This window comes from Macadamia integrifolia, chromosome 1 (genome assembly GCF_013358625.1).
Source record: "Macadamia integrifolia cultivar HAES 741 chromosome 1, SCU_Mint_v3, whole genome shotgun sequence".
NCBI lineage: Eukaryota > Viridiplantae > Streptophyta > Magnoliopsida > Proteales > Proteaceae > Macadamia > Macadamia integrifolia.
This window is the reverse complement of record NC_056557.1, coordinates 8844082-8856691: the sequence shown is the minus strand read 5'-3', so window position 1 is coordinate 8856691 and position 12610 is coordinate 8844082. Positions and strand designations below refer to the sequence as shown.

The 12610-nt window shown below is 37.4% G+C and overlaps 1 protein-coding gene across 2 annotated transcripts; it reads right to left on the bottom strand.

Moving 5' to 3' along the window:
• Nucleotides 1-3487: 3487 nt before the first annotated feature.
• LOC122074711 lies at nucleotides 3488-6798 on the bottom strand. Of its 2 annotated transcripts, XM_042639668.1 has the most exons (6): nucleotides 6264-6798; nucleotides 5593-6145; nucleotides 5265-5511; nucleotides 5013-5141; nucleotides 4806-4887; nucleotides 3488-4019 (listed from the first exon to the last, which is right to left on the bottom strand). In XM_042639668.1, exons 1-6 carry the CDS (start codon nucleotides 6399-6401, stop codon nucleotides 3792-3794), a joined length of 1377 nt encoding a protein of 458 aa, XP_042495602.1. In that variant the 5' UTR covers nucleotides 6402-6798; the 3' UTR covers nucleotides 3488-3791. The 2 variants fall into 2 exon arrangements, with proteins under 2 accessions (XP_042495602.1, XP_042495597.1); XM_042639663.1 differs by having other exon boundaries at nucleotides 5013-5511; nucleotides 6264-6784.
• Between the last annotated feature and the right edge of the window lie 5812 nt (nucleotides 6799-12610).

Genomic DNA, 12610 nt, shown 5'->3' with positions numbered 1-12610 from the left:
AAAGGGGGGGGGGAGAAAAACTAATACTATCTTCAAGGAATGGAATGGTATACCTTTTGGCCGTCCGACATAAATGTCAAAGAAGTGTTATCACCAGCAGTTCCCAATGTTTCTTATAAACATTCAAGGAAAAATCTTCAACTTGCTTTATTTTCAATTTCCACAACTCTATAGGCAATTGGTAACACCTCGTTGTTCCCATCAACAGATACGGCTGATAATAAAATACCACCATATTGGCCCTTCAAATGGCAACCATCAGTTCCCAAGAATGGTCTACAACCATTCACAAAGTCTTCCTTACATGCATGGAAGCAAACAAACAATCTCTTGAATATTGGTGATGTCTGTATGTCATTTCTATGCTCATACTGGAGTTTAAAAATACTTCCTGGGTTCCTATGCAGTATTAGCCTACCATATGCAGGTAAAAAAGAGAATGACTTCGAGTGACTACCTTTATTTTTTTCCAATGCAATTTGTCGAGCTCTATAAAATTTCATATATGGAACATCATCACAATTAACCCCATAGTTCTTGCATAGTATAGCACTCATAGTATTATGATCCAGCTCAGGGTCAGCCCGTAGCTCAGATTTAAGTTTCGGAGCTATCCAATGTGAGGTAATAAGCTTATGACCAAATTGTCATGTACAAGTGTGATTTGGGTTCAGGGTCTTCAATAAGAATGCAACCCCATGATCGATTGGTGAGACATGAACTCTCCATGTACAACCATTGGCTGTGCACCTCGCTATGACCCTTGCCTTCTCATTTCTTTCAAATATGAGCTCAAAACTATGACGGATAGCAAACTCTTTAAGCTTAACTTTGAACTCATTCACATCAAGATAAATTGCTCCAACATTAAAGTTACTATCATCACTATCATCATGGCAAATTATTGATTCAAAATCATCTGAATCATATATATTTGGATCATAATCATCTAGCTCGTCATGGCTGCCTATATCCTTCTCATGCTCACTACCTACATCCTTCTCATGCTCACACTCTACATCATTGTCTTCATCAGAATCTTTCAGCTCACATTCACTGTTACTCAATTCACCATGATCTGCTGAATCATAAACAAAATCTGCATCACTATTATTTGAATCATCTAAAGATATGATGTCAGCCACATCAGCTCCCTTACCCTTCCTCCCATAATTAGGCCTCTCACTTGATTGTTGCCTAACAGGCTCAAGATCTACAGGCTCTTTAATTTCCTTACTTCCTTCATGCTTAGAATGCTCAATCCTCTTTGTAGTGGGTGAAGAACCCTGAGAGTTATCACTTGCATTAGCATTTGACTGAGACAAAGTAGTAGCATTTGCAACATTTGAACTACTCTCAGAATTACCATTAGAACTCCCTGTTGAATTATATCTTGTCATATCTAACATATCAGAAGTCCCTCCACTAGCCATTCCATAATATGTGCTCCTAGCACTAGCATTGTGTCCAGGGTTCACACCTCCACTTACACTTGAATTTCCTGCATGCCTGCTATGGGCCATTGCATTGTAATCCCCTTTGACAATAGCTTGCTTTGCCCTATTTCTTCTCGTGTTCTGGTATCCATAACCATCCATTCTATAACAATGTCCATATAAAGTATTGTCCCTTGAGATAACATTGTTGGAATGTGAGTTGATGGTACATCGATCTTTCTCCACATCACTCCATGTAAGATCAAACACAATCACTTTTATAACATCTTGATTGGTATTTGAAGAGAGCAGTTGTAGCACAGAGCTGTCATCTCCCAATATCAACTCTTCATTGTTTGGGAGTGTAGACTTCATTTTGAATGTCACATCATGACAATAGGGACATGATCTACCATAGTGCTATAGACATCACATAGCAACTCTATATAACTATATCTTTCTGGGTCTATAATCTTCTCCGCATATCTCTCCCGCCAGTTAAACAGAACTCTACACCTCAATTCTATCACTATATAACAAAGAAATAAAAATAACAAGAGATGATAATGGGAGATGATTTTAAACTTTATGTAATTCAGAATCACTACATGTACAGTTACTCATTACGTTGAAATTAAAGTATGAAAATATTAAGAAGCAAAAACTCTTATCAATGATTATTAAGCCACAGATTCTATTCAATTTTTCTTCCACTTTTGATGAATCCCATTATAATTAAAAGTCTCCTTCCAAAAACTACAGAACCTCAGAAATGAAAGAGAGAGAGAAAAAAAAATAGAAAATTCAATTCAATCTTCTTCCACTTTTGATGAATCCCATTGTAATTGAAAGTCTCCTTCCAAAAACTACACAACCTCAGAAGAGAAAATAAAACCAAAAAAAAAATAGAAAAATCAAACAATCTCTCTCTTTGCTCAATGTCAACGATCTCAGTAAGAGTAAGAGAATCCATTTCAAAATCAGAGAAACCCTAAATAACACTTGCAAATCAAATAAAAAAGAACACTTGCAAATCTCAATAAAAAAAAAAACACAATAATATGCACAGTTGAATCGAAAACAGGGTATATTGAAGACAATCTTCTTCCTTTTTCACTATATTCCCTAAATTTGAAGATACACATGTTCCTCTTACCAATTCAGAGGAAAATCGCAGCAAGGACACAGTCGATCGATCGAATCTTCCGTGAGGTTCACGAAGATGCCGTCATCGTCTAGAGGTTCCATCGACTTCGCAAGGATTCCGTCACTTCTCAAGTCTAAGGTATGAACCGAGATTCTGTTGCTTCTCACACAGTCGATCGAACCTTCTGTGCAAATGAAGACGATGAATTGAAAGATGGAAAGGGCTTGGATGAAGATAGAAGATGAGATTGAAAGAGGGAAAGAGCTTGGATGAACACCTCGTTGCAGTTAGGGCTTAACCGAGATGGTTTTGGATGAAAGAGACGATGAGAGGATTTCCCCCTTTCAAACTCATTTTAAGTGAAGGGTATTTCGGTTACTTCACTTTGTTCTAGGAGTATTTTAGGTATAAAAAAAATGACCTCACCATATAACGGATTCAAACTCACGGTTTCTCACTGATTGGACTCAAATGTAAGAATGTTTCATGCTTCAGGGGATGGAGGAGTAATTCGCTCAAACCCTTAGATCCACGCGTAATTTCAAAAAACTATAGGGGAGGGGATGTAAATTTCCCTTTCTTTTTTGGTAAGGAGATATTCCCTAGTCTTTTTTTATTATTGGATAAAAACTCCCTAGTCCCTACTGCAATGGCTTCCTTTGTGTTAGTTTACATGTGGGTTGTGCAGGAACCACAAGCCTCTCTCTCTCTCTCTCTCTCTCTCTCTCTCTCTCTCTCTCTCTCTCTCGGGTTTTCTTTTCTGGTACTAATCTATACGTTAAAGTAATCAAAATCTCACATACAGACAAGATAAGGGGTGGAAAGGGAAAACTGGAAACAATAGGAAAAGGACAGAAATTTAAAAAAAGTATACTCTCCCAGAGTCCAGACTCCAGACTACCAGTTTCTCAGACAAACAAGCATTTGATTCCAAAAATTAAATAAAGTCCTAGTCCTTGACTTCTTGTAATCTGTAATACATAATTGACACCAACCTCCCCTGTTCTCCTTTTTCCTATTATATTATCCCTATTTTCTTTATTTTTACCTTTTCTAGTTCTACAAAAACAAGTACCAACTTGGACCAATCCTCTGCCCTTCTTAACACCTTCCATCTCTTTTCTGTTCATAGTTCTGTAGTTCTGTTACATGATTGAATCTCTCTCTCTCACAGACACACACACACACACACACACACACACTCCCTCTTAGGGGTGGTGGTTATTGCAGGGGAAGCAACCACAGGAGGTGTGATCAGAGAAACATGAATTGTGTTGGACTTGGTTCATCTTTTCTGCTTGATTAGTAGCTTTTTGGATTTGCTGGGAGTGCCTTAGTTGGGCTTGTGCTCTCCATTCTTCAGCTTTTCTGTGAACCATGGCCATCCTCTTCATTAGCTTCTCTTCTAGATTTGATCTCATCTTTTGTATTTTCACCTGGTGACATGATCCAAAGTTCAGCCAAGATTAGCTAAAAGACTAGATATAAATCGAAAGGTGGCCATTATGAGCCATGATTGTCTAGCTCTTTTCTGTTTGTAACAGGCGAGGGTGGCATCTGGGTTGAAACCCACCAGAGGCTCCACTCTAGATTTAGCTTGAAAAAAAAGGACAAGCATGGAGTGGGGAGAAAAATAAATGGAAAAGTAGTGACAATGTTGGGGGGGCTCGAGGAGGAAACAAGAAAAGAACCCAACGAGGATTTCCAGCTAACCAACAACATAAAGCGAATATATACAAGTACATGAAAGATGGGTTCCTCTGAAATAAAATATGGGAACTTCTGTGTTCTGTCAATGTGGAAACTGGAAAGATCAAGAAAAAGCACAACAGTCCTACTTAGCCCTGTTCACCAAACCTTAGTTTTAACTGCTTTTTTGGTAGCAAATTTTAACTTCAAAACGACCTCAAAATCTTTCATAGAAATTCACTGGTGTTATATTTTAACCTCAGTGACACCAACCACTAATTAGAGTAGAATGTTATCCAGGGAACTATTAGCATGGGAGTTGTTTCTTTTTTTTTTTTTTTTTGGGTGCAAGGAGAGTGTTTACTTAAAAGCAAAGCAAACAAATTTTCAGTTTAATGACTTTCTGCAATTTCTACCTTCTTTTTCATGTCTATGGTAAGGGGAACAAAGTTGTACAGAAGTTAGTAGAAGTGTTAAAAACCAAACATGTGAAAGGATTGGATAAGGAAAGATTGACTCTAACTGACATATACCTCAAGCTTTTTTGATTGAGCTTCTGCCTTTGCATTTTGAAGGTTCACCCATGCTTGTATCTTTGCTTCTTCTCTCTGATACCTGCTCAAACACATCAGAAACCAAATTTAATTAAAAGGGTATGAAACAAAGAAGGAAATTAGGAATGCCAGAACAGAAACAGCCTATGCAAATTTCTCCAGATTCAAACCCCATTAATTGTTCACCTGAGACAGCTCTTGGTTTTCTCTTCTTCTTCCCATGCAGAAGCTCTAGAGTCTGCAATGCTCTTGGGACACCCACTGCCCATCTCAAAATGTCTCAAGCTTTTTGATACCTCCTTTTCCTCCTCCTCCCTAGAGCTCCAAGTTGACACAACTGAATCAAACTGTGTCCCAAGCTCAAGCTTTGCAAAATGGCACTCCTGCAGCTCAGTAATATCAATAGTGCTAGCATTTGAAGCCACCAAGGGGCCTGACCTGTTAGCCGGAGTGTTGTGCCTAGCAGGCGAGGGGCTCTTGATGGGTGTGTGACATCTTGAAGTAGTGGAGCTCCCAAGAGGAGTCATCTCAGTCCCAATGTCTCTGTGTTGAACCTCAGGAACCACTTCTGTGGCAGCATCTTTCATAGTCTCACGAACTGAATTTCTATATAGAAACCCTTCCTTCATTGCTTCAGAGCATCTGAAACTGGGGAAGATTTGCTCTACATCGTCTGTGAACTTATCTGCAGTGTTGGAAATCCAAATGGGTGTTCAAGAAAAATTCTCAAACAGATCCAGCATCAAGCGATAAATAAAAATCTCACCTTTCAGAAGTAGACCTGCAGAGACCCCATTGAAAGCTGAGTTTGGATGGTCGACAGACATGGAACCAAGGAAGTTTGAAGCAGCTCTTGAGACTTTCTCCTCGGCAACTCTGGACTTCTCTGAGAAAACCTCCGCCTTCTGATGGAAAACCACATTTTGCTTGCAGAAGCTTGAGGCTTCAGGAGGTTTTATGGCATGGGCAGGTGAATCATGGCAAGAACTGTTGATAACCCATTTCTCCGCATCATCCCATTTGGAAGGGAAGCTCTTTCTGGGGAGATTTCCAGCACTGAAGCTGAACACAGGCCTACCAGGAGTTGGAGGAGCTTCTAGTCTCCTCTGTGCTACTGAACTCGTCCCCTCTGTTTTCCTCTGAGCAGAAGCCTCAAGAACACTTCTGCTTTCCCCATTGCCATTACCCATTGCAAATGCCTTCACAAACTCAGACGTTTCTCTGAGATTAAGCTTGCAAAGTGGATCAGGGAATGTATCCTCAAATGGGTTCTCAACATTTCTGTTGCAGAAGCTTGCATTGGCCTCCAGTGCCGATCCCTGAAACAAAATAGTCAAAAACAGCGACCAGAAAAAACAGAAGATCAGAGAAAATGAATTCAAAAAAAAAAAAAAAACAAAAAAAAACAAAAAGCATATTAAAGGTGGGATTTTTAACCTTGTTATACGAAAATAGAGATGAAGCTTGCAAGTATTGGGGGCTCTTGAGATCCATTATGGTGAGGTTAGAAGGGAATACTGATTTGGGAATACAAGAGTCTCTAGTTTCTTCAGACAGTTTACCAATTTGAATCATCTTGAAATAACACAGCCCTTTTGTCTCTCTTATCTTCAGGAAGCATGACAAAGATGCAGTACTGCTTTGAACAAGGAAGACTCCTTGAGCTTAAGCCCAGAAAAACTTTTTCTATAAAACCAACTTCAGAATCAGCTCTCCCAAAATATTCCAAAATGCAAAAACAGTTTCAGCCTGAGAGAACAAGGATGAGAAGATAATGATGGTAGAGAGAATGAGGTCTTCCTTGTGAAAGCATGGGAGGAAACCTAGGGAGAGGAGTCAGTAGACTAGCCTCGACTCAGTACTGAAAACCCAGAAACCATGAGTGGAGGAAAAAAAAAAGTGAATACAATCTCAGTAATTTGAATTCTTGGGAAGCTTCTTGTTTGTTTGATTCTTCTTATGAATCAGTCCACACTCCACAGGGGTCCCTCAGACTCACAGACTCCACAGCAGAGAGAGCCCACTCAGCTACAAGCTCTGTGACCTCCCGTGCTCTAGCTTTCATGCACGATTTCCACTGTTAGTATATCATTTCTTACTTTGATGCTTTACTATTATAATCAAATTAAGTTGAAACTTTGCAAAGATTGGAACTAATTTCAATGATAAATAGTAATAAATAGAAGTACAAAATAAGCAAACAAACAAGAGAACCAACACAGGAGATCTGTCGGGTTGGGTTGGGATACCAAAAAAAATATATAATAGCTAAAGGGGCTAGTGTGTTTGCATGATAGATGAAAAATTGTCTTTGACTGCATTGGAAGAGTTAATAATGTTCCCTTAATACCTATTGGCTATTGCTCACCAAACTATCTACCATAGAATAGAAATGTGTGAATTAAGAACAGCCTCCTCTGTATTTTGTTGGCCCAGGTCCTATATGGCATGATTCTCTTCAAATTGAATCTTCCCTTATTGATTTGGATTTTGATTCACTAATTCACTCACTTCAAAGTGAGTTTGAATCTGGTTCGTTTTTTATTTTAGTATCTTTATCAGGTTTTTATCGGTTTGATTCGATTCTGTTCGATTCAAAATATAATTTATTTGAAAATAAAAGTAACTAATTTTTTATTTTTTATTGGTTTGATAAGGGTTCAATTCGGTTTTTATTTTTTTGGGTCCATCCCGCAACTAGTTTGATATTTGGTTCAGGCTTAACTGGTCAATTAAAGTCATTCCAACCAGTTCGGGCAGAAATTTGACAGTCCTACTGCTCCTTCAAGTACTGGGAGGCCCTCATACTAATTTGAATCCAAACTTTTTAGAGCTGCATGTAGGGATGGGCCACCCTTAGTCTAGCACATCACATGCATGGGTTATGTTTGAAAGCAAGAAATGGGGTATTCAGGTTGAGTCAGATTCAGTATGATGTCCCAGCCTGGACAATGGCTATAAATATTGGTATTGGGATCTATATTGATCTCGATAGTCGTCGAATACCTATTTTAAGTATTAGACCTATCGAACAGTTTTCCCATTATAAGAATCATTTCACCGATATAAGATAGGACAAGTATTGATATTGGGCATAGTCGATACCACCATGTATTCATTGTATATTCAATCCAATACCAATATTTATCACCAATGGCCTTCAACCATATAACACAAAAAATAGAGTTATAAGCAAGACTCCATGAAATCTTTCATTCTAACAGTCTTTTTTTTTGTAATGAATAAACACCAAAAAGTAATTGACAAGCATGTTGCTACTTCAGTGGTAGAAAGTTGGGCTATGAGGACTTGCCAAGGGGTCTAAGCAAAGGAAGAGACAAAAGAGTAAACCAGTGTAGAGTAGACTCCTAAACCAGTGTAGAGTAGACTCCTCCAAATGAATGGGGTCTCCTCCTATTAGCCAACAAGCATTATAGGATTGTGTATCAACATCATCCAATGGGGCTCATTGTACTTGTTAGTAATAAAGAAGGCTTTAAAAAGTGGATTTTATTTTGGTAAGCAAAGGAAAAGGTGGTAGAATAGTGCTATCTTACAAAGCTGGAAACTATTCACATGGAAATTGGATCAAGGCAGAACTCAGAACCCATGTGCAACTCAAATAAAAAACGTGATTTTTTTCTATAATAATGTATGTATAGATGTTATCCAAAATGACTGAATCAGATATCAAACCAATGAAAAACCAAATTCCTTATTGGTTTGGTTTGATTTGATTTAATTTGACACTCCAATTATGCAATAAAGGCAATGATATACTAAGAACAATGGGAGGGGCCACTAGATTGAAATTGTGAAGGTATTTATGTCAAATACATGAGGTTTGTAATTGTGTTGGGTTCGAATTTGACCGTTCAGAGGCTTTAATCTAAGCTAGTGTGGTGCCTTTGTTTATTTTAAATCATTTTCGAATACATTTTTAGTTTATCAAAATATCTTCTTTCCATATGTACATACATTTCAAGTAAGATTCAGTTTTTCTTTACCAATAATTAAGATATTCGATATCTTTATTGTGGTAAAAAGAGAATCTAGGAATAGCATCGGACTTTAGAGAGAGAGAGACTTATGACCATCAGCTCTTCATCACAAGTGAAGAGAATAATAAATTGTCTCCTTTGAAATAAGTAATAGATGTTTACTGTGTAAGTCATACTATGATAATTTATGGGGTTTAATTTGTAAACATTTTTTTTGTCACTAGTTTGTGGAGCTCAATGCATTGGAAACTCATTACAAAAAAAACAAAAAGGTTCATGTTATATAATACTCATGGGAGGATATTTATAAAAATATCTGTCACGTGAGAGTTCTGATGGGGCTCAAATTTTGTGGACAGATTGATCTTAAGATTTATTAATTACCCACTTGTCAAGTTTCAACTCAACTTAGGTTAATCATGAGACAATATAAGTCATTCAAATTTTAAGACTCAATAATGTGCACAGAACTACGAGGGTGTGCATATTCTATCAAGTGTGATTTCTGAATATTACTGAGAATAATGTATCTAAAACTCTGTAGGGGATCTGGTTAATTAACATAGTTCAATAATTTTGTTGGGGTAATTTGATAACAAGAGCTATGTACATGCTCCATCCAAATGCATTAAGGCATCCTAAGCCAAGGGCTTAAATACTCTCTCTAGTTTTTCTTGTTTCTTCCATATATACCTCAGCCCCTCTTTTATGGAGTTCCATGTGGTTGGGTATCCTAATCTTTGGTATCTTTGCACAAAATGATTCCTCTCAACGTTTGTTCAACCTGGCAACCTAGCTTTTACTACCTCCTCAATATGAGATCAACTGGGACACTGGAAAAATGATAAATAGCCCCATTTAAATCAAAATGCCTTCATCATATCTTGTGTTTACTTAAAGTTGACACATTTGTTAAGCTTAAGCAACCCTTTCTTTGACGACACATTATTTGATTTAAAGAATGCTTTAAAAGTTAGCATACCAATTAAACTCACTGCCCAAGTAGTTCGATTGGTTCTGTCATATCCTCCCCTAACCTATTCGAAAGCCGAGGCCCCAGAATGCAAAAGTCATTGCATGGGAGTGTTGTTAGAGCTTGAATTTTTTTTTTTTTTTTTTTTAATTGGATAGATGGACCCCAAGAAGAGTTGAACTCGTGACTTTTTTTTTTTTCTCCCCTGAGGTGTTGTTCCTTAACAACTAAGCTACCCCTAGGGGTTGGTGTTTCTTGGTCTTGCTAAGGTTATGCTTCTGTGTCTCTAATCTCAAAGATTTACCTTTACCAATAAATCGGCTTATCTCAACATAGAATGATTTTCTTAATTCTCTAGTTTATCTCAAGCACCTAAACAGATCCCACCTAAAAGGTTCTTTAATTTGCATCACTAACTTATTCAAACCAGGGAAAAACTTTCTTGTAACCCATCCGGCAAGAATGTTCGTATTGCTCAAAATCGCAAGTGTCAAAATGGATAATCCCCTTACTTCCAACGAATTAATGAATTAGACTGAATTAGGCATGATTCTTCCATGCTGAAGAACAAACTGCAAGTCAATCCTCATAAATTTCTTTGTAAATGTGAAGTACTTGATAAAAAAAAAAAAATATATATATATATATATATATGAAGGAGAAATAAATAAGATGCAGACTCCTTTGTCTGCTTGGCTAGTCAAGCATGCACTAGTTCATAGATCTTTAGGCTTGTAAATACCTCTTAAGTTTTAATATTTTTCCAAAATACCCCTGCAAGATTTCATTTCGACCCATGCGACTGTAGGCGAAGGAATATTTCCGCTGTTCAGGTTGCAGGAAGATTTTGATGTACAAAATAAACTTGCACAAAGGTTTTCTATTTTATCCCATCTTTTGAGGATCCTAGAACAATATTACTCTATTGCCAAAATGCCATTTTTTTTTTCATGGCTTCAGACCCCTTTGGTTTGATCTGAACATATTTTCAGCTTCTTTATTTTGTGGATTTCCTATACAATATTATTGTCGACCATCAGTGATCTCTCTGAGAAGCAATCTATCATCGATACTATTGGTATCACTTGTCTAGTAATTGAACTCTGTTTTTTGTTGAAAACCCTAGGCAAACTGTTCTTATTGCTCAATGTTAGCTCTAAGAGCAAGTATAATCAGATAAAATCTCACGATACTAAACTGATGTATGCACTTTCCTAACTTCTGTTTAATGATATTTTGGTTCTATCATAAAAATAAAAATAAAAATAAAAATAAAATAAGGGAAAAGGAACTCTTTCAGTCTAGTGTTGTCTATGCTAATGTGTATGGCCAATGAGAGGACGTGCAAAAGCATTTTCAACGCATAGTGGAGGAGGCCGTTCTGTCTTTTCATTCCCGCACTAGTCTGGGCATAGTCAGTACTGGACTGATAGGGTTCTTTTTTTTTCATAAAATAAATTTCCTTTAATGCAAATATATAGCTTTTGGGAGAAAGAAAATCTTCATCGGATTGAAAGATTCACCGCACCATCTAGAAAATCTTCATTGGATTGAAAGATTCACTACACCATCTTAGGATTCACAAACCCCTATAGGGTAGAAAGTTCACAAACCCCTATAGTGTCTGAAGCCCTGCAACGAATTTCATTCACCGTGGCCGTTGAAAAACTTGATCATTACTTTCATATTTTCAAGGGAAAAATAATTCTACTTGGTCACGTGGTCCTTGAGCCCAAACATAGGAACCCAAAAAATCACCGCCCCACCCTCCATGAATTAAGAAACCCATTTATGCTGATAATCCGTCACACATTATCATTCCCCCCCCCCACCCCAAGGCCCACATAACCAAGTAGCGATCTTTTACCCTATTTTTAATTACCGAAAAAGGTTTATGTGATCGCTCAAGGCCCTAGTTTTAATTAGCAAAAAAGATTTATGCGATCGCTCAAGGCCGATACTGATCCAGATTGTCCTGGATCAAACAAAAACACATGATTTTACGTTTAAAGCCTTTTTTTTTTTTTTTTACCCCACCTATATTGTATCGGTCAAGAATCGAGATCTATCTAAGGCTAATATCAATCCGATTCCACGAAATCTATCAAGGCCAATATCAATCCAATCTTGCCCCGATTAGATTTCACAAACCATGGGTACACACACAACACACACATACATAGGTGTGTCAATCGATCGGGCCAAGCCGATCTCTATCGAGCCTACCCTGGCCTAGCGGGGCTATATCCTCCGACCATAACCTATCTATTAAGGAATGAGTCGATTTCGATCGGTGTCATGTTGGGCTCAATCGGGTTTCAAGATTTAATCAGGCTATAATCGAACCTTAAACAGTCTTTACTTAGATTTTAAGATACTTTAATTTATTTTATTAAATCATCAACAATTTTGAAATATATTACACTTAATTACAGTCAATAATTGATAATATATATATATATATATCAATATATACTTTGTTCTATCCCAAAAAATCAAAATAAATACTTCTATAAATGGTCGGATTGAACGTGTCGACCTGAGTCGGGCTTTGTAAACGAGCCAGGGCGATCAAGAGACACATCAGGCTTACCCCTTGCACCGTATACTACCTATTTATAAATGGACCGGGCTTAGACCCAACACGTTTATTAATCAGTTAGTCCAAAGATGGCCATAAACATGTCGAGCTTAATCAAGCCTACCTATGCGGCCTTAGAATTGACACCCCTACATATACCTATTCTTTTGAATTTATTCCATTTTTTTTTTCTTTTTTTGATAGAACAGATTTGTTCATTGACACAGAA